We start from the raw sequence: 23133 nt of genomic DNA, 5'->3' as shown, positions 1-23133 counted from the left end.
TTTTTTATGTCATTTTCAGTGCCTAACCTCCTTCTGCATCTGTCTTTACTGCATAATATTATAACCCTCATTCTCCTATGTATTTCCTCCTTTCTGCCACACAAAGTCCCTTTCATCCAGGCTCCATCCCATGGCATCTTTCTAATTCTTTCCTCAGTACAGTTAAGCCAGTGAGATTTTCACTGCACTTCATGGAATGATCTGTTTCACAAGCAGGGTCCTATCTTCAGCTATAGGTATTTTAATAATGACCAGAGAAGTGCCCACTACACAGAAGTTCCCACAACATGGATGACAACCATTCTAAGCACCCACAAGCAGGTTTCTCCTGTCTGGGAAACACTCCCATTTGAAAACCCTAGGGCTACAGTAAAAATTGCCAGAACATGTAAAATTAAATCACTCCTATTATGATAAACCTGAGCTTTGTGCCCATTTGTTGTTAAAACAAGGGTTGAATCATTTAGCCCAGCCTCAAAAGATTTCCTGCAATACTGTCACGCCATTGCTCTATGGAAAGTTTACAGAGATGTTATTTTCATGGTCTTTTCCTAAACACGCTACAAAACAAAAATACTCCACAAGTCACCCTCCCCCAGCATGTACTCCACAAAGCAAATTCACCTGAAGTGTTCAAATTGCTGTCAATAGGAAGCAATGACCATGTACTGCAGAACTCCAAGGAACTATAACCAGATAAGAGCTTCTTTTAGTGGGCACACGCAACTGAAGAACTGTAGTAGCAGTCTGTAATAATTGTCACTTCTGATCACCATGGGAACCAAACAGAGGTCTACTTTGCAGAAAACAGATCAGCAGTGACTCATCGACTGCTTGGGAAGCATGATTATTGAGAATCACTAGACTTGTGTGGGTGACAGGGAACAATATGCTAGTGATGCCATTTCAACCATAGTCCGATACAGCAGAGATTCCTCTGCTAGACATGCACAATGAAATCAAGTAAATCAGTACTTTGCCTTTGCGTTCATTAGAGACGGATTTCACCTTTATGTTTTTCTGCAGCTTCAGCCTTGTGTGGACTCTTTGCTATGACAGGATTTCACTTCTAGTGAATGAAGTCCCAGCAGAGCTTACATGGGGCTTTACCAGGTCTTCCACAACCCTCTTACGGACAGATTTAACCCCTGAGCGACACAGAGGTTTAAAGCTATATCACATCCTCTGAACTTCACTGTGGTATGGATGGCACATCTGAGATGCGCAGTATCTCTGCCTGGACTACCCAGATACAGAGAAGTTGGGTTCTTACAACTAAGCTCCAGGTTCTGCATTAAGAAGAAAGCAAAATAAATGCACTGTCTCATCAATGCCATTCAAAGGAGCAGCTCTCATTGAGGTGAATAGTTTGTACAACTAGAACAAAATTTGCAGCCTAACAAGATATTTGGATTGCTTTTCAGCAAATCACAAACTGTTTCAATCCTATGCTTTAATACTCCATAATTTTTCAAGATTCAATTGTCTGGGTTATGTGAATTCAAGCATAATATTTCTGAGCTGTCAAAGAATCCCAAACCAGAGATTCTGCGATTATAAAGCCCAAATCCACTGTCTTTGCTAAATTATTCCACTGTCTCCTCAGCGCTGGCTGGAGAGAGAGTGACAACTGTAAAGGAAATGGCATCACAGCCCCAAGATTTCAATGGTTCTTCTTTACAAATGGTAATTCAAGATGAATTTACAAAACCAAAGTATATCTCTTGATAAGAACTCTGCCATTCAATGGCTTCTTGTGTTCTGTTCTCAGTTGTCACACTGAACCATCATTTGAGTGCCTAAATATCCTCCAAGGATGCCATCAAATGCACAACTGGCAGCTGGCATATAGGGTTTCTTTTGTCTTCCTCCTCCTAACAGAAATATCCATAGGCTTTAAGTTTTGAAAGAGCAGATATACTCATTTATCCATGAAATGTCGTGTGCTTTTATTAACAAAGGCTTAAGAAATGCTACTCACCATAGAGAAATTTTGATGAGCAGAAAATCAGTTCCCTAAGTGGAATTTGGCCAAGACAGAATACAGTGTCCTGTCACACAGTTTCTAGATCTGTGGGTCCTTGGGAAAACAAAAGACACAGTCTGCAATTCTAAGACAAGGGCATGGCCCTAGCTCTTCAGTTTGATGGGTACAGGCCTGCATGACATAAATGAATGTACATCTATTGCAGAAGCTCCAGCCCATGATACTGAAACATTTGTCAGTTGATCAGTAAGCTTTTGAGATTAAAAGATGCAAAGGAACAAAAATATAAAGAAACTACCATACCTCCCACATATTCAGCGGATGAATCATTAAGAGGCCAATTCTGCAAAGTGCTCCACACTTCTCTGCAGGTCTGCACAGGAAAAATTAAGCAATGACATAAACCAAGAAAAAGTACCCTTTGCAACTGCCCCAACAACAACTGCTAGGAGATACTCATTAAAGATCACCTCTTTCTTTCCCCAGCCCACACATGGGGATTCAGATGTCAGTAGCAGAACAAGAGATGTTAAAATTTAGCCCTGTCCACCTTTCTGATTATACTTTCCGGCAACTGAAGGTTAGAAGCAGACAAAATACTGGGAGATAACTGGCGTCATTTGGCTTTTCAAGCACTAGCTGAACTATGATGTGTCCCGGGATGACTGATGGTTTTTCTGCTTTGGGAAGGGCAATCGTGACCAAGTCAGGCATGGATCTAATCTTTTATACTAAATAAAACAGTGCTGTGCAGACCATTTAGACCATTTGTGGAACATATGATGTGGAAACTACACCGTTATGCTACGGGAAGCAGGTGGAAATCAAACCTGCATGTTTATTACTCACTGCTATTTGAGTTCTCATCAGCTTGGCATGCAAGAACAAGACTCTGCAGATGTAATCTACAGGCATTCATTCATACTGAGATATTTTAACACCACCTCTTAATCTTCAAGCTTATTTCATCTTGGTTCAAGGTTGATGGGGTCAAGCATGAGATGTGTATTTGTCTTCTGGAGCTGGAAGCCTGAAATCGTTGATAACCCAAGTAGCAGATTTCTAGAGAATAGCAGTAAATAACGTCAAAAATAATTAAAAGAGGACCAGCAAGGAATATTTTTAAATACTTCTTTTTACAGACCTCCCACCAAACAAATTACCATTTATTTTAAAGCCAGAGCTGCAAGTTTCTGGAAATGATTGTTCATTGGTCTTAATAGATATCAGTGAAATGGGCAGCTCATGGTTCACAGTGTTTTACTTTTTCATGTCCAACTTTTCTGTTTTGCTTTTTTCTTTTAGTTTTAAAAGTGGTCATTAATCTACAGTAATACATTCATGTGGAGTGGGTTGGGGATTCTTTGTTTATTTGTTTGTTTAAAGTGTATGGTATATTGTGTCCTATTAAAAAAAGTTTGACTAAACAATTATGCAAAAGGCTTTAATAATTTAAATACTTGTTCAGCCACATGGAAATGTACAATCTGTTTTATGTTCTGTGGGAAACCTACAGTTGCTATAAACTTCACGAATTTTAAAACCTCCCATCCGTTATTTAATATAACAATTTTGCTAAAGTGATAACAACACTCATTCTGTTACAATTTGCCATACTGGAGATGTTTAGAGATGAGTCAGGGACACAAAACTCTAATAGTGATCAAAAATCCTCTATAGTTCAGGAGGATGCAGCACGGCAGTGTAGTCCCACTATCTCTGAAAATACTATCACTTCATGCTTATGCAAGGAAATGCCATTATAGTATTACACAGAATGGAAGACATAATGTAACAGTTTGGATCATTAGTATTTTTTCCATGTAATGCTTTATCAAAGAGATAAAGCTCAAGAAAATAAAAACAGACATGTAAATACCATGATGAAGTACATTGTTCTTATTTAAATAAATTTCCTTGAGTAATAACTTCTTAAAAGGTGAAAACCAACCACTAACATTTGTCTCACTGTATAAAAGTGACAGTAGTAATTATAAAGAACCTGATGGTCTTATGCTTATTTCATCCTATTCTTAAGTTTTCACAGCAAAAATATTAAAATTTGCAATATTACCAAAAAGATGCAAACCTGTCAAATATATTACTCTGAAGTAAATAAACAATTAATCTATAGGAACCTACCATAGGAACTATTAAGTGGACAGTAGTAATGATTTTCTATATAAAAATCTATCAAAAATTGCTGGAGAAAATATATGAAGCGTAGCAGATGAAATCTGCAATATGGCCACAAAGAAATAAGTTGCAGATCATCAAAGTTAGCTCTTGTACAGAAACATCCACCATGAGTTCATTAACTTCACTTTTCACTGGAGAACAGCAGGAGGTTTCCATAATGCAACCATCATAGGAAACTTATTCAACGCTGTACTTCAAGCTTTACCCGTAGTTGGAACTTGCAACAGTTTAGATTTTTTTGGTGCTCTGATTATTCTTGCTCTCCGGAAGGCTACATAAATATAAAAATCTTCAGCAGAAAGTCAACTCTTTCTAAAGCACTGGCAACTGGTCTTAGTAGAAGACTGCAAAAAAAAGAAAGGAAAAACCAGACTTAGCTGGACAGGTAAAGCAATACAGTAACACTCTACACATAAACCAGCAAACTAGGTCATCACTAGAAGCTTAGATATTCGTGGTCTATGCCCTCCAGACACAAATGCCCATAAACTCATGGAGCTCACAGGACCCTTTGCAGATTTAAAGGTGCTCATCTAAGTGTTTTTTAGCTGAAGTCAGCAGCCAAGCCCTGATCTTGTACCAATGGAGGCAAAGTGCACTTTCAACTATGTTGAATATCAAAAACGTCAAGTGATTGATTCTACCCAACCTCAGGCATTTAACTACAGCACCTAGACAAGGACGTAATTTACCCAGGCTCTGGTCATCAACCACAGATGGAAAGCTGCAACCTCAAGAAGGTGCTTCAGTCTTGCAGAGGTCTAGGGTGACAGTATCCCTAGCTTAGACATCTCAGCCAGGTTACTGAAATTAGGCATGGTGACCAGCTGCAGGTCTCCCTGTATATAATCAGTGTACGTATGTTCTGCTCTACTGGGCCTGCGTCCAGCACCAGGACCAGCCAGAACTGTTTATGGTTCTTCACCTAAATTAAAAAAGGGTTCTTCTTCCTATGGAAAGCATTGGCAGCTTCCCCTGCCCCAGCCCCCACTGGCTAGACACCAAAACTGTTCCATTTTGAAATTTGTTAATGTTTATTCAGTTCAAATTCTGAATGGAAACTTAGCTTGTTTTATTTTTCTTCAGACATAAACTTGCAAAGGACTTTTTTTTTAGTTAGTTGAAACTCTTAAGTCAGGAATAGAGCCTATAAATTTTCACTGTCCTGTTCTAGCCAGCGAAGAACAAAGCCCCAGAGATTCTCCCATACCCATAGCAAGAGGAAAGCTCCAGTACTTTACTTAGTGGGTGCCACACTTTGGTCCTCAAGGTCCTCCCCAAAATGGAGAGGATGTTTTCTAACTGCAAACTACTTGTTCCTGGGAAACATTTTATCTCTACAGATGCTGGTCTGTGCACTGCTTACGCACCTCACCTCTCATGGGAGGTCTTAATACCAAGTCACCAGGAAGGTGAATTTACTCTATTTTCAATTTACATCTGCACCACTGAGAACTGACCCCTGGTCCAGCCTTTAGAAGGGTTATGCTGCAGCTGGAGAAGTAACTGGGCAATTCCCAGACCACCTGAATGCAGCACAGGGAGCATTGCACCTTCTTTCTGTTCAATTAATACATGCCAAGCACATAACACCAGTTAAGACATACTGTACCTCCAGCTGTTTGGATCTTGATGTGTTTATTTCGTTTTAATCTTAATTAGAAAACAAAAGGTAAAGACGGTTAAAATGTTGTAACGCATCACTAATGTAGAACGTTTTAAAAAAAAATGCAACAAAGGTACCACTGTTCCAAATCCAGCCACTATTATTATGGTTAATAGTGTTACTTTTCTTCATTTTTTTGTTTTGCAGCGAATTTTGGAAGCACCAGTTAGTGGCTGACCTCTGTGGTATATGCATGTGGCAGCAGCATTTTGTTGTATTAAATCTAACCAATTGTTACATTATTTCATAAATATGTTTATGACTTGTCTATAAAGTACCTCTAAACCTAATGCTTTTTCCCACTGTTAGAAAACACCACATGGAAAAGAAAGAGTTTGCACTATGTTTCATATAAGAACAAAAATAAACCTGAAAGCAAGCACTTACTAGCTGTTATTACTGGAATTCACCACAACACAAGTAAACACCTTCAGAACTAAAAACAGCACCGAGGCTCTGCAAATGCATCTATCGCAGCCTCTTACTCCTAACAGGGTATTGTTTTCTTTGAATTCTCAGAGCTCTCAGAGTGTGGAGAAGCTGTTCAGAAGACAATGTACCACATTGTCAGCATCTGCTCTAGGATCCTTCTGCAAAAGTAAGTGTGTTAAAATTTAAATAAATGGGAAAAATCACTGTAACAATTATAAATAGCCCCTCTGCCTTAAGAGGCTCCAAGGCTAGCCAGTCTGTCTGAAATAATAATTGATTTTTAAAGGAAATACATCCTACTAGATAAAGTTAAACTGAGGAAGCAGGAGAAACGCAATACGCAACCTTCCAATACCTTTCGGTGCAGTTTTTGTCTGACTGGAAACCATGGCAGCCGCGTCTGACGGCAGGCCAACATACACGCCACCATAGTTCCTGATTTAACGAAACAATAGAAGAGACATCAGAGCTTAATTGTAATACTTCTCCCTATAAAGTCAACATCACACAGCAATATTATAAAGACCATGGATGGTCAGAGAGGAGGGCATCTCTGCACAAGCATCCTCAGAGGAGCCATCCTTTCCCATGGCTATTAAGTGCCACGTGCTTGTTAATATGGTGCCAGGCAAAAAAACCCTGAAGCTAGCTATTACTCTTAAGTGGGACCCAGGCCTGTGAAAGGAGCTATTTTTCACTCAAGTTCCTAATATTTTTCATTAAATCCCAACTGTGTTCTGACAATAAACTCCACTGGCCCAACGTCTTCTAGACACCAAATATATCCAGCTGAGGGCAGAGCCAATCTGATAGTAATGTTCAACACTGGGACCACTGAAGCACCTCACTTCAAACAATGCACACCAATTAAAGAGCACTTTGACTTCTCCTCATTAATAAATAGGACCTGGATCTCCCTGCTTAGGCCACACTTCAAGAAAACCATTAGCAGGAAGGAGCACAAGAGTGTTAGGAACTTTCATAGCCCAATCCTCTCCCCTTCGTGGCCTTGCAGAGCATATTTTCTGGCTCTGAGGCCGATATGAAAAGCAGGGACTGATGCAGAAGTGAAAAAGCGGGTCCTTAAGAGCCTCTGTTGTGCCTGGAGCTACTTGTAGAGACTCCCATTATACTGCTCTGCCCCATTAGGTGCCAGAAGAATCACACTGCCTCCAGCTCCCCAGGCTCTGAGTTGATTTCTGATTTGTTTGATGAGTCACATTTTCTTTGATTTCTAGCCCAGTGGAGATCTTCCACAGGTGCTAATGCCATCTTCTGTGGCAGGGCTGGGGTGAAGGCAGAGGCCACTGGCCCTTATAGAGCACATCACCTACAGCTGTGAGGTAATGTGCTCTTCTTGCCACAAAGTTCCCCCCTTCCCAACTCACGAATGGCGTGGCGGGGACTCATCAATACTGGGCTCTGAGTGAGATTTCCTCCTCTCTTTTTCTTTTTTTCTTTTTCTCTGTTTTGGTGGTGTTGTTGGGAATTAGGAGGAGGAAAGGAAGGATGTACATCTGGCAACAGAACTTTCTACAGCCTATTGCAAATAAAGCCAGTCCCAGTATAGCACCTACCTTCTTTTGTCATCATCTGATACAGACTCTTCTGCTCTGTAACGTCAAAAGATATAAAGCACATGAGCAGATTGTTTCTTTCAGACACTCCCTCACCATCTGGGTAGGTTCACGAGCAAGGGAAGAAGAGGATTAATACTGATGCCAGTTTAATTCAGGTCATCCATAGTTCAATAAAGTATTCACACAGGCACAAAAAAGAGTGATAATTTTCCAATCTAATGTACAGAAGGAAGAAAATGATTGAGAATAGATGCAGCTTAGTTTTCACGACCCCCACCAGTGATGCCTGAAATAGATTTGGGAGCTGAAACAGGTAAATTAACACTTTTCCTGAGTGAGTCCCCACACTGCTCCATATATAACAGGAACATGAAGACTGCACATAACAGGAGTGAGTCAGGGCTTCTCTTCCACCAAAAGAGGACTGGCAGGGGTTGGCGGTCCACGCTTGCATGAGAATGAGGATGAAGAAAGAGAAACTTTCACAGCAGCTGTGCCAAAAGACGTTACAGAACCTCTTCATAAAATGAGGAACTGCAATTCCTGAGTCAGAGTTGTTAGCAAATCAAATAACTGTTACTAATCCTTTATAAATGGGCAATTACTTCTCTTTTACCTTTAGGATAAAATCACAGGTCAGTCTGTAGGTTGATAACGACTCACTGTGGTTTGACTCCCCCCACTGAAATACTGTCCAGCATAGCTGAAGCGGGGCAGGGGGTAAAGTAAGTGGCATCAATGTGAAGGCAAATGTAGTATGGAAACAATGACAATTTTATTCTTACTCCCTGAGGGCATAGTGCCTGTGCTGCAGTTTCTGTCTGTGCCTCATTGTCTGTCTGTGCCCCAGTGTCACTCTTTACACAAACCACTCACCTACCTTCGATTAAATATCTGGACTTGGAGCTCTGCTTGCATGGCTGGGTATGGATTGGGGCAGCAGCTGCAAACTACCTACCCAGCGATAAAAATAGAGGCAAAATAACTTGAGTGCTGTTAAATCCACAGACATCCTTCACTCCCTCCCTACAGCCAGGGGCAACTGTGACACCTGCCTGAGAACGAGTCCCGCACTGTAGCCACTCAGGGAGCCATGAGATATGGCCGCAGCGGTGCCCAGGGAAGGCTGCCAACAGCGAAGGGGACACCATGACCCAAGGCGGGCTCTGCTGTGGAAGTGCTCATGCACAGGCCATTCACACAGATATTCTCAGCTGGATGTTCCCATTGAAGGACCAGTTGCCTGAACTATGAGGGCAATGCAAAGATACTCCCATCATGAGCTGATCCATGAATTTCTGATCTGCTCCCCAGGCAATAAAACTGAGAACTGGCTTTTACCCAGCGTCAAGGCTAAATCCATTCTGTAGCCTTGAAAGGCATTTCTGAACTATGATATTTAACAATAATATACGACATTTCTTATTGTAATTTATTTATTCTGAGAGGTAGATGTGCCTACTCTTTAACCATCAGGGCTGTATGCCATTACTGACCCCTGAAGTCAATGGCATTTTGGCCCAAAGTGCAGAATGCTCGTAGCAAGATGCAGCCGTAAATGCAAGAAAATGCTCCTTAAACCTCAGTCAGCATTCTTCTGGGAGGGTAGCAAATTCCTTAAAAATACCGCTACTAGTTGGAAATTATCTTACACTGATCTTTCTAAGTGGCAGAATGTTATAAACCATCCTTCCTGCATCACCACAAAATAAGGCTACACAGGTCCTTTTAATAGTAAAGGTTTGGGGTAATTTTAAGTATGCTGCATTTTTGCTAAATGATATTCATGCGAGGCATAGCACTGAGTGGGGTGAGCCTCCTCGTCTGCTGTCTTTGCCTACATCTTACTACTCAAAAGAGATGGAGCAATAAACTCCTCATTCTCTGGCATTCCTGCCACTCCTCCCAGGAGGAGCTAGTGCCATTTCAGAAGGCATGTCCCATCTCCTCCGACCCTACGTAGCCTAACCCACCTTGCAGTCCTCACACACGTGGCTGGAAAATGCATAAATAACTTTCCTTGAGGACTTTTAAGCTGCTCTGCCCTCGTGTGGGTCAATTCCAGCTGAAGAAAGTGGAAAGACTGTGTATATCAGTGGGTAGAAATGAGCCCTGTATTTTCAGTTTTGTTTTTTTTAAAAAAATGACAACACTTTAAGAAAGGGACTTTGGGTGCCAAAAGATCACAAACAGTGTTTCCATTGAACCAATTGAATGTGCCACAGGACTGATTTTCTCATACAACTGGAAACGTTCTCTATAATCCAGATTAACCATTATCCAGAGAAAATAATCCTTTAAAAGCACTGGCAACCTCATGCGCATCTCAAAGCCTCTAAAATGGAGTTGTAAGAATAATAATCAATATTGTCCAACAGGAAATTAATGTCAATGTTTGGATTGTTGTTTTTTTTTAAAAAGCCTCTACTAGGCAACAGGGCTATTTTCTTCTGTTCTAGAAACGTTTTGTAACAGGGCATCACTGGACCATTACTGTCATTCTCTCACCAAAACAAATTATCCAGGTCTATGATTAAGCAGACTAGGTTTTTTTAAACATTTTGCTTGCTTTCTTTCCTCTTAACAGCTACAAATCAAAGTCTAATTTTGCAATACCTTTTCCCTTAAACACACAACAGCAAATATAACCTGGGTTTGTACAGGCCACAGCTCCTGAGCTGGGTGATGACTGGGTGCAATCGGTTGTAGCCCTGCTAGGAAAGAGTTGGTGAGCAGAGACAGGAGGAACATGTGTGAGAGGGAAAAGAGAGAAAAATTCTGGTGATGGCACCTAAGGAAGAAGCCATTTTCCACTCCTTTCTGGGGTCTCCTTTCTAAGCAGCATGGGAAGGAGTGCTGCTCCAGTTAATGCATTACGCACGTTCACACACCTCTTGCCTTCACACACTGTAGCTTAAGGCCCCATTTTGAGACGCATCCACTAATTTCATATGATCAAATGTCCAAATGCCAGCTAAGCCATTGCAGAAGGCGCAACTTCTGTGCCCAGGCTGGGTGAACACAGGTGGCTTGGGGGAGCAGGGCTGCAATGGCCACACGTGGAAATGAGAATGGAAAGAAGATCCTCTGGTTTTGGCAGTGCTCCCATTGCCACATCTCCCAGACTCACCAAGAGGGTGTGGGGATACGGGAGTTCAGCACACCCTTTCTCTCTCCCTCCCTACCTCCCGTGTGTCTTTAGCTTTTTCTTATGTCAGGGGTGAAGGAAGAATCTAGCATAAAAAATATCTTTAAATATCTCCATTTATGGAGTCCTCCAGGAAGAGCAAGCTAGGATAAGCTTTTCTGCACCAGGAATAGACGGCAAAAGGAACTTAGCAGTCCAATGTGCTTTGTACTAATCTGCTACTGTGTTGCTGCATCTTCCCTCAGTTGTTGTTGACATCTACTGCAGAGGAACTGAGAGCACGTTCTTCAGCAGGTAGCATGGGTGGAGTCCTGTAGTGGTAAAATCTGTGGTAGGCAGATTTAACAGCAAATCCACAAAATGGCATTCTATTTTCAGCTAGCATAAATGTTTCTTTTGGTAAGGATTTGTCTATCCCAAGAGGCTCCCTGTCACCCTCCGAAGTCTGAAAAATATTCTTGGTTCAACTGTCAGTTTTTACATCCATCAGTCCTATGTCCATTTGATGATAAAAGAAGCTGCCATTTTTCACATAATATTTTAAATATTAAATGACAGGCACTCACATTAATTCATTCCATCCACATTTTTCTTACCTCAGCTTTTATGACTCTGTTCGTGCTGAGCATTATATAGACTCTTTCTAGCCATGTTCTGTAGTCCCACAGAAATTATTCACTAAACTTTGCACAAGTGACAGACTACTTCTCAGTTTCTCAGCATTTCTTCGGAACAAGGGCTTGTCATTTGTATATGATGGATTTCTCCCCAATATCTTGAAAAAGGCTTGAAGTGCTGTGTCCTTTCCTTCCTAATGTTGCTAAACTTCCTCTGAGCTTAGCCGCATTCTGGATATCACAGGCATTGCGTTATTTTCTAGCATATACTTTACCCCTCCCATATCTAAGCTTTTCCAGTTAACAGTGACATACTTCTCTTTATTAGTGGGGCAGGAATGTTGGCTAAAGCTGGCCGACAGATTCAGCATTACTTTGAGGTTTAGAGTACACAGGGAGAGATCATGTTCCCAGACCATACGTCCTTCTTGTCGCCATGCGCCCTTCAGTCTCACAACACTTTGTGTAGGAAGATCATATCATCATCCCTATCTTACTGGTGGAGAAACTCAAGGCCCAGAGGGCAAAGCAGCTTTCTCGCGGCCACCCAGGAAGGCTCAGAGCAGGATCCAGCCCTCCTTTCTTCCAGCTGGCTGCTCACTCCAGGAGGTGCTGGTGCCTTGGCAATGGGTTGCAGTCAAGAAACAAGAAAACCCTTGAGTTAGAATAAGCATACTCTGTATCAAAAAGTATGATGTCAGTAAGGACACACCTAAATGCTTTTCTGGACCAGAGTCAATACAACTGAAATTTAACAGCAAAAAAATTCAGATCTTTTTTTTTAAACAGAATTGGCTTTTTTTTTTTTAATCTTTAGCTGATAGAAGTGAAAAGGTGTAAAATAAAAGCTTGTGTGGATCTATAATGTTAGTTAATATAAATCTGTTAACTTCCATGAAACTAGAATAATTTTTCTGGTATTTTACTTCCTTTGTACAAATCTGCTGCTGTATGTTAGCATGACTGATTTAGGACTTTTCGGGTCATCACTGCCGTTTCTCATTAACAGATCTGTGTTTCTAATGTCTGACAGAAGGCTCAACCATGCTATTACTCACACAGGTTGTTCGGCTGGCTCTACTATACTTATCTGAATGAGTAATGGTTCCAGGATTGACCCTTTCCCTTTGTTGAAGTCTGCACTAGTAATTATTTTTTCCTAAGTTATCCTAATACTTTTTGAAACATGACAGATGATCTAACATTAAAAAGTAGGATGTTCCCAGTTTAACTTCTAAAGCCTGGCCCTACAAATGCTTACACACACTTAAACACAGTTCTACATATACCCATACCTTCAAGCACAGAAATGTGCCTACCAAATTCATAATTTAACAGTGTTTGCAATTCTGAAATTTAAAACTACTAAAGAGCAGAGACAGAGAGAGATGCAGTTCTAAGAGACTTAAATTACCTAAAATAAACAACAAAAAAAAAGGCCTAACAGACATAAAAAATAGTGGGTTTGTATATGTAGAAGTCCTGAGGGCATGCATGGATGCTGCAGGCTGTATAAAAAAGAGGTTCCTCCTAAGTTTGCCTTCTGTAATTTATTGTCTGACACTGCAAACCCAGCAAACAGACTACATGGGTAACATAGATCTCAAGAGTATCTGTGACAACAATGTTCATCTGCCAATTGAGACCTGTCCTTAGTTCTCAGCTGTGCTCTGTAATAGCAAGGACAAGCCTGTTGTTAAGCTATTCTCTCCACTTGTTTATCTGACTTGACATCCCTCACCTCTACACCAGGATTCCTCTGTCTAATTAGAATAGTTATTCTAAATGAAGTAAATAAAACTGAAGAATGTTCCTATTGCATAACATGAAAATCTTTCCCAGGTTCCTGAGTCTCAAACTCTAGTGGCAAATACCAATTATATGAAATAGAAGGAGGCAAGATCTCTAGAGGACATCTTTAATGTTTCCTTTGATAGCAAAATAAATTTATGGATGAATAAAGCTGTTCCTGCACATTTCTGCATCAGCAGATGAAAAATGGGCTGAGAAAGGCTGATCTTTTGCTGCTGCTTTTCTGAAAACCAGAAGTTGGAGGGGGCAACAGGACAACAGAGGTTCAGACCTTCCACATTGTCATGGTTTTAGCTGGGATAGCATTTATTTTCTTCACTGTAGCTGGTGTATGGCTGTGTTTTTTACTTTGTGTGAGATAATATTGATAAAACACTGATGTTTCAGTTGTTGCTAAGTAGTGCTTATACCAGTCAAGGACTTTTCCAGCCCCCCATGCTCTGCTGGGTGTAGAAGACGATGGATGGAGAGAGGGCACAGCCAAGATAGCTGATCCAAACTGACCAAAGGGATATTCCATATCATAGAATCATAGAATCGTTAAGGTTGTTAAAGACCCTTAAGATCATCAAGTCCAACCAGTAACCTATCACTGCCAAGTCCACCACTAAACCATATCCTCAAGCACCACATCTATCCTTCTTTTAAGTACTTCCAGGGATGGAGACATGTGACATCATGCCCAGTATATTAACTGGGGGGAGCTGGCCAGGGGAAGCAGTGATTGCTCTTCGGGGACTGGCAGCATCAGTCAGTGGGTGGTAAGCAGTTATATCACTTCTGTTTGGTTTTTCTCCCCTCCCGAGGTTTCACCTCTCTCTCTTTTGTTATTTTCCTTTTCATTATATTATTATTGTTATTGCTATTATTACTATTACTGTTTTATTTCAATTGTTAAACTGTTCTTATCTCAACCCACGAATTTTCTTACTTTGGCCCTTCTGATTCTCTCCCCCATCCCACTGGGGTGGGGGGAGTGAGCGAGCAGCTGTGTGGTGTTTAGTTGCTGATGGGCTAAACCATGATACACATTTAGAGAAAAACAGGATGGGTAGGGCTGCCCTCTGCTAGTCAGCATCAAAGATAAGGGAGAGAAAGAGGAGACTAGAGAACTGTCTAGGTGGAGTACCCATCTAAGTGGGTACTTGGAAAAGGAAGTCTGGATGGGTTACTGGGGTTACTGGGTCTCCTGGAAAGGGGGGAAATTATCCTCAGTGGCTCTTTAAATCTTTCACAGGGCTTGGTGGAAATTTATGTGGGCGCCTCATACAATGACATGGCCTTTGGAAAAAGGTGTACTGGTATGTGACAGGGAAGAGTAGTCTGAAGTAAAATGACCACTTCTGGGAGACAACTCTCTCAACAGAAGCAGAGAAAAGACACTTCTGTTAAAGAAATTACAAAGGAAGCAATCTGTAGAAAAGTAAACAAGGCATGATGTTGTTTTGTGGAGATGGAAGCTGTCACTAAAGACAATAAACATCTGGTGGTGTTGATTATATGTTAGGAGCCAGATGAATCATGTATGACCAAATCTAGCATAAGGCTAGTAGGAATAGTAGCATTCTAGAATTCTACTATGCTAGAACCCATTCATTACTACTAGAATAGTAGTAGGAATAGTAGGAAATCGGTAAGAACTGAAGGTAAGTCCAGGGTTACATATTTGAAAGAGTAGAGTAAGTACTTACACATCTTTAGTAGTCCCCGTGGCACCTAGAATTAAGAAAAAAAAAAAAGGTGCATGTTTACAAGAGAGTGGCATAATCCTCTAAACCAACCATTAGTACAGTAAGCATTTTCTGCCCTTCCATCCTAAACAACACAGAAATAGCAACAGGAATTTTCTATTGTCAGAGAACAGGTTTCTCATGATTGTCTAGTTTATCCTTAATGATTATCTATAGTATACCTGAAGTCTATCATGCTTAGATCTGGGCCAGATTCTCAGTGGGTGGAAATGATGCTGCTGTGGACCAGTGCCCAGCTACAGTCACTCAGGATGAGGGCAACATAGGATAAAACTCATCTTTCTGAATTTCATACGCTTCACTTTCCTCAGTCTTCTGGTGGTTTTGTCTGCTACAAAGTTGGCACAATTAACCAAGCAGTTACTCCTGAAAGCCTGTTTATTTTGTGCACATGCCATTTGATTCAGTTATAGACTTGGCACTACATGTGTAAAATGCTGCTCCATTCTTCCTGCCAGATAAACAAAGTTTTATAAAACAACTAGACAGAACTAATATAAACATTGGGACACAATCCATCCAAAGCCCCAGACATCTGACGAGATCAACGACCCCTTAATTCATCTTGCTATTTAACAAAAAAGCAAAAAGACAAAAGCTACGACCTGGCTGTCTGATCTCAGTGATTTTTTTTTTTATTTATTTTTTTTTTTTTGGTGACTCAGATGCTTCTTGCTGGGAGAGGAACATTCGCTCAGGTACAAACTCTTTCCTGTTCCTCCTAAGTTATTAATGCCATGTTGCTGTTGCTGGTATATCATTCACCTGAGTAACCAACAAATTATCCCTTCTATTAATTATGCAAGCTAGAGTAGACATTAGAAAACCTTTCACTTCACCTTTTCCTTATCCTCCCAGCACTTAGCTCTAAGAGGTTATCTGAGCTCACTCTGAAGAGACTACAGTTGTCAATCCAAAAGATTTTTGTGGGTTTGGAGGTAGGTTGGGGTTTTTTCGGCCACAGCACTTCATTTCTTGAAAAACTTTACTTTTGCTGCTGAAAAACATCCATAAATAGCAAATATCTTTTGTCTCACTCTGATGTGTAAGAATATGCCTTCTGCATCCTTATTTGAAATGCGGAGAGGAAGAAACAATCCTGTAAAGCCTTCCAGCGCTGTCTACCTGAATGGATGGCTTGGATGGCAGGAAACATCTCCCTTTTCAGCTAACTCTTGGAACATAATATCACTGCCAATTCCTATGGCTTGACCATCCCTCCTTTTCACAGCAACAACGTAGACTAGACTTGTATAAGACTGTACACATTTATTTTGTTAGTATTGCTTCCAGAGCCAACAAAATCTCAGTACAGCAGTGCCAGCAGAAACTCTTAATTAAGGTGGAGGGAGTACCTTTATGCACAACAAGCTCAAGTCATCACTTTAAAACTTTATTCTACCAGGCAGTTTTCTGAGAGTTTTTGGCTCTATAGGCATGTCTACATAGTGCTACATATAAGCCCTCCAAATTAACTGTGTCCAGGTGGAAGGCTGGCATTGCGGCACTGCATGCAAGCTCCATCTCAGCCGATGCAGGGAGACATTTTCTGTTACCAAGGCTAGTTAATTCAGAGTCAGCTCAGCTATGTACCTTCAGGGCACCACCCTGCACATTTAGACAGAGCCTAGGCATCAGCAACACCTCAGACAACACATGTTTTGAAAAGCCTAGCTCCATTGCTGTAGCTAGCAGGATTTTTTTCCCCCCAGAAGATTCCTGTGCTGTGCCTGTTCTGCTGTGCCAGAACCAGGACCTTCTCATTTTCTCAACCTAAGCTCACTGCAGACAAACTCTGTTTCTCCAAAAAGGTTCATAGTCCTTTGTGAGGCCTTTGCCAAGCTTTTTCGGAGTCTGAGCTGAAGTCTCAGCACTTCAAACCCTCATTTGAAAAACTAATGCCTTCCTTCCAGGAAGCAGACCAAAAGCAAAAAGCGTTCAATACAGAAACTGAAACCTTAGCTGAGAGAAGAACTGTGTGCCTACAGTACCACTACATTTCCCAGTGGATATTCTCGAGTCCCAGTCAGTCATGAGGCACACTTCAATGCCATGGCCATATTCAATGCCAAACCTGTCTTCAATGCATTAAGGTACACAAACAGTCACACTCTGGGGACAGGAGCTGTCTGTCAGACCCATCAAGTTGGGCTTCGCGTAGAGCTATGAATGGAGATGTGCCACTAGCATTCACACTTGGCAGCACTTGTTTCCTTTGAATAATAGAGACAGTACCACTGCTGAAAAATCACTGCAGCATTTTGAAATGCACCTCACACAAAAACATTGAGAACTACGTACGATAAAAACAAATTCAGTCTTTAAGATATTATTTTTACTGTGTATAATAAACACATACATACAATAAACAAACAAATAGTTTGTTTTCTATTGGTTTTATAAGCACAAAGAACCAGGTTATCCTCACTTCCATTGGTGGGATTCCATTGATTTCAGTGGTGTTATTCCTCATTTTCACTAGCAGAAGTGAAACAAGAGTATGGTCTAAATTCACTTAAGTACCACTAGAGTACCTGAATATAGATCTGAAAGTATTTCCAGTTCACAAAGCAGTTTTCTTCATGGAAGCATTCTGAGCTTGCAAATGAACACCACTTCAGTTAGGTGGCCTATGTAAAAACTCAGAGGTTTTTTTCATTAGGGAGCCTGAACACTCCTTATACATAGATTTTATTTCACAAGGAACCCAACAACATCTCAGTTTGTACAGACGTGTTTGTGTTTAAAGTCCAATCCATTCACCATCACCCCTGTTACTTCACTGACACATTTCTCTTAACTCTTCCATGTTTAGTGAGCAACACATTATTTTATAGCTATTCAAGTTCTTCCTGCCAGAAGTTCAGCCAAAGAATCTTGTTTACCACCGATTCACACACAGTGCATAGCCGCGCCACAGCAGCAAGGCGTAGCACTCTCGGAGTCATGATGTTTTAGAAATACGACTTGAGAAAAGGCTCACATATTTGAACGCTAGTCCATTTTTTCCCACCATATCAGCTTGGCCTAAAAAGGGCAGAACTTGACCCTACAGCTCTAGTCTCAACAGGCTCATGTTGGTTTGGTTTTCCAAACCCTGCCTAACCTCAGCAACAGTCTGAGAGGTAGCCAGAAAGCTGCATCCACATAAAACAGACAGTACTGAGTTGTCCTGAATGACCTCTCTGCTTACACTGTCTATATAGTAGGACCATGGGGGCATTTGGGCATTTTAGAGCTGCAGGAAGAGGAGGAGGAGGAGGAGCAGTATAGCCTGCAGAACAAACAAGGCACATTCAGATATACATTGCTCCGGGCCCGAGCGCTTACAGAAGGAAAACATTCTGTCTAGAGTAGCGGAGCTGTGATCCCTCAAAAAAAACCCCATAGCATTTAAACAGTCACAAATGAAGGACAAAAACGTACCCCAAAGCATCTCCCATTCAGCAAGAAGGGGTTTTGCACTTTCAAAACAACCGTAGCTTTGTTACTGGTGACCCTGTAGAATTTCAGTAATTTCAGGACAAATGCAAAAGATGGTTGAAAGAAATCGACAGCCACAGACGATATTCCTCTGTGCTGAGAAATGCATCATGAGTGAACGTGGAAGACAAAAACTTCAGAAGAACATAAAAAGGATGGGAGGCAACCACTTCCGTGAATAAAAACATGGATACAAAAAATGCCAGTAACTGACTTTAGAGCAGATTACGAAATGTTTTTCGATTAATTTTTAATTAACATTTTCCTCCACTATTTTATTGCAAATACTTCAAATTTTTACAAAAAGCAAATAAAACACTCAAAATCATGCATACATGCATGCAACAGTTAAGATTATGTATGTAGGCTCCTTTCTGATTTGCTCCAAAAGACAGCAATACGGAACCAAATCCTAACATAAATTAATTTATTCTTTTTATGCCTCAGTGTAACCAAGGAGAGAATTATATCAATTTACTTCATATTGATTACTTCTTCAACTCATCACATGGCAGGTTGTACATAGAGTTGATGTGATCAAACACTAATTTTAAAAATCAGTTGGATTTTAAATAGAACAGCAGCATGGGTTCCTGGGAATTCCACCAAACTTGAAGTTAATAAATCTGCTTAAACTTGGTGTGAAAGTTCTCCTTCATCGTAATCTGTATTTGAAGCCCTCCACAGACTAACAGTTTCTCTGTATATTTAAATTAAGGCTAGACTGCCAGCCTCCACGGAGTACCATAATTTAAGGTGCTGTTGTTGCTACCACAATTGATATAGAAAGGAGGAAGCAGTTAAAAATTGCTGGTGAAGCAACACTAGAATGAAGGGAAATTACTTAACTCAGAACAAAAAGTAAATTAATGTTGAAGGGTGTATTTTCAAACGACCAAAAAAGAAGAACTATTTTTGAGCTTCTAAAATACCAGGAAATAACATGAAAGAAGGATATGTAAAATGAGCTAGCAAAACATCAGGAAAAATAGCAATTCGGTAATAAAACTTCCTATGGGTAATGGGAAATCTAAAAAATAAATATAATCCATAGTTAATGCGTAAAATAGCTGGGCGATTTAAGAAGGATGTGTGTACATCAGTTTACTCAGACAACAGAAGTGGCCATTTCTCAGCTTTTGCCAGTGTCTGATGCCCTGGGAGGAAAATTTGAAGTCTGTGAATTATATTGGTGTTCTGGAGTACTGCACCACAGACAGAAATGTTATTCTAGATCATGTCTATTAGTTTAGATCTCGCCGACCTGGAGGAGCTGATAGCTCCTCTGATGTCATTCCAGACGTGCAACAGAAGATAATACCATTAGCTGAACTATCATTACATATACGCCTGCTTAGGAAAAATCGAGTTAGGCAACAATAGAAATTTTACCAGAGTAAGAAAATGGGGACTAGCATCACACATCTAATGTATTCTGTGAAGTATGCTACAATATTATCCTTAGTCATATAATATGACAGAGAGTGTTACAGGTTAATTATACGTTATGTACCTCTAGCTTTGACATTACTGACTGTAGAATAGTCATAACTTTATCATTAAAGATGTAGTCAGGCTGTGCAAGACACAAAATTAATTTGTATTTACACAGTATTCACGTCTTTTGGGAAAATATTGAGAGTTACACTTTCCTTAAGAGCTCTAGAATTCTGATTAAAAATGGTACGTCTTCTCCTTCCCTTACATAAAATAATTTTATTTTTATTAGACACACTTCGTAAGGAATGCTAAATGGAAAAAAGTAAATAGTAGAGATGTGACTTCCTACTTTTATTACCAGTTCTTGGTTATTATAATACCACAGACTGCATAGAGTTATTCCTGACTGACAGTGGTGAAAGTGAGAACTGGACTTTTCAGAGCTGTATTTGCTTTGGAAAGGTCTATCAGGGCAAGCGTAATAATTCCATTATACTAATTATGTGTTTTACATGGCATTGTTGGCTATTATTTGCTCTAAACCACTGGAGAACTGTGGACTATTTCTAAAGAGTATGCAAAAGGCTGCCACAAAATGCAAGTTCAAATGTATTAGGAATAACAGCACAGGTAAGTTAAACTACTGAAGGGGCCGTACCTTCGGTAAAAATAACTTATGAATCTACAAGCCAAAAACCTGTTGAAAAGAGCTGCCTTTAATGGAACAGTGGACACATCTATTTAAACAAACAAAATTTTAGTTCAATGTAATTCACTAAATACTACCACTGTCAGAGTTAGTCTATTTGACCTTGACCCATTTGTGTCCTGGTACAAGTTCCACAGAGTGGCCAGCCCAGCATTAGTCGAGAAGCCACCACAAAGGCAGTAATAATGAACTCAAGATTTTCCTCCGAACTTCTCTGATACTTGCGCTGGTGCTTCTACCCAGCAAACAGGAATGGGATGCAAACAAGCGTCACCCCAGCAGTATGAAGCTACATTGGTCATATACTGAAAACAACTTCCAGTCACGGCAATGTGGGAATCAACTAACTAGTGGGAGAGAATTAATGTATGCAAACAGGACAGCTCTAGTAAGAGTGCTGGAAGTTCAAGCAAATTCATACAGCGCATTCTTCATGGATGAGAGAGGCTTCTGATAGATACACATGCTACCTAAACCATAATTTATAATCATTTAACAGAAATCAAGTAAGCAATAATGACAGAAAAGCCTCCCCTTCCCCTGTAAGTGTGAAGTGCAGGGCTTAGTGGGAAAACCAGCCACACACCACGCAAACGTACACACATACGTACAACTTGGAGAAGCCATCAGCATTCACACTTCAAGATATGCCCAGTTCAGCACATCAGGACCACCACCACCGGAGGCACCACTGAAGCTCTGGGTAGAGCAGGTCAAAGCGGTGAGAGATGGAGACGCAGCGATTCCAACTGTCCAAACTATTTTGCTGTGCATTTTCAAGAGGTTATGAAGCTAACAAATGTATCCATAACAATACAGATACTGAAACAGGTGGCAATGTTTGCCAAGTGCAGTTAGGATGAAAATTGATTGAGAAGTGCTCATATTGATAATTATATGGTGAAGGTCTGCTTATCAATTTCCATGTACTTTCCTCTTTTGTGGGGATTGGGGGCAGGAAGAGCACAACAGCACCATCTTCCCAGATCTTATCTCTTTTGCAAATAACAATGAACAAATAAGGGAGCCAGCTGGACGCGCCAGCCAGTGGTACAAGTTAACATGCAAGAAACCTCTGTCTTGGAAAATCCTCCAACTTCGCGGGCAAGCAGAGGAGAAGAAGTGGCACAAATTCATTTCAGAAGTGGCATTCGTGGCCTTATAGGGAAGCAAAGAGGATGGTGCTTCCACTCCCAGCGGGATCCTTAGGTCCAGCTCCTGGCCTGGGCTCACCGTGCCCAGGACAGCTACTGGTGGAGGCGGTGACCCTAACGGCAACCCGGGCACGACGAAGCCGCCGGTGCGCCCTGGCGGGCCGCATCGCCCTCTCTCCCCACCCCGGGCAAGCGGATCAGCCTCGGGAAAGATGCTCTTGCAGGAGCGCGGGCAGCGATCCCCGCGGCTCGGACGGGCATCCCCCAAAGCGGGGGGACGCAGCCCCACCGGGATGGGTGTGTGCCCCCCGCTGCCCCCCGGCAGGGCTGCCCGCGGGGATGCTCACACCGCCGCCCGCCCGCCCGCCCGGCCCCACCGCCCCCGCCGCCCCCGCCGCCCCCGCCCTACCTCGCCCGCCCGCGCCGCTGGCCTTGGAGTTGCCGCAGCCCATGGGCGCTGCCCTGCCCGGCGCCGCGCCCGGCGGAGCGGAGCGGAGCGGTGCGGTGCGGTGCGGTGCGGTGCGGGGACGCAGCCGGCGGCAGGCGGAGCTGGGTGGGAGATAAAGCCGCGGGGACCCCTCCTCCTCCTCCTCCTCTTTCTCCTCCTCCTTTTCCTCTCCCTCCTCTCCCCACCCATCGCCCGGGAAACCGCCGGCCCCGAGCGCCGCCGGCCGGCGCCAGCCCCGGCCCGTCGCTGCACCTCCACTCCGTCCCCGGGGAAAGCCACTCCTGACCCCCCCGGATACCTTCCCCGGGTCCCCCGGGCTGGAGCTGTTAAGCCGGAGATAAGGCTTAACACGGGCATAGCCCCCAGGACCCCTAAGGACCCTCACGGGTAGGCGGCAGGCGCGGAGCTTCCCTGGGCAGCGAAGGTGCCCTCGCCCCACGAGTTTCACGACGGCTTTGGGACTCCCCTCATTCACGACGGGGGACCAGGCTGCGACCCCTACATCTGCTCTTAATAACATCCAGTTCGCTATTTTAAGCAAATATTTATTGGCTGCTTTCGGTCTTTCTCTTCTTATAGAAACACGACAGTGAAACTGAAGACCCGCTGGGTTGATACAAGCTACAGATTTCCTTTTCCCAATTTATGTCAACAGCACTGAGAAAATTGCAAGAGTAGTTTACAAAGTCTGCAAGCAATCTTTTTTT

The 23133-nt window shown here is 41.9% G+C and overlaps 1 protein-coding gene across 1 annotated transcript; it reads right to left on the bottom strand.

Annotated features, from left to right (window-relative positions):
* Positions 1-3419: 3419 nt before the first annotated feature.
* C1H12orf75 (chromosome 1 C12orf75 homolog) lies at positions 3420-22946 on the bottom strand. The gene is made up of 6 exons (XM_075089374.1): positions 22388-22946; positions 15133-15157; positions 7862-7897; positions 6640-6719; positions 5799-5839; positions 3420-4530 (listed from the first exon to the last, which is right to left on the bottom strand). Exons 1-5 carry the CDS (start codon positions 22944-22946, stop codon positions 5835-5837), a joined length of 705 nt encoding a protein of 234 aa, XP_074945475.1. The 3' UTR covers positions 3420-4530; positions 5799-5834.
* Between the last annotated feature and the right edge of the window lie 187 nt (positions 22947-23133).

Source organism: Phalacrocorax aristotelis, chromosome 1, assembly GCF_949628215.1.
Source record: "Phalacrocorax aristotelis chromosome 1, bGulAri2.1, whole genome shotgun sequence".
Lineage (NCBI taxonomy): Eukaryota > Metazoa > Chordata > Aves > Suliformes > Phalacrocoracidae > Phalacrocorax > Phalacrocorax aristotelis.
The sequence above is the reverse complement of the archived record's forward strand: the minus strand, read 5'-3'. Positions and strand labels throughout refer to the sequence as shown.

Coding starts and splice junctions, on each gene's coding strand:
- C1H12orf75 (XM_075089374.1), bottom strand. CDS start 22,946: ATGTTATTAAGAGCAGATGTAGGGGTCGCAGCCTGGTCCCCCGTCGTG. Junction 7,898..15,132: donor ACGGGGACTACTAAAGATGT/GTAAGTACTTAC, acceptor TTGACGTTACAG/AGCAGAAGAGTCTGTATCAG. Junction 6,720..7,861: donor TCAGATGATGACAAAAGAAG/GTAGGTGCTATA, acceptor TCGTTAAATCAG/GAACTATGGTGGCGTGTATG.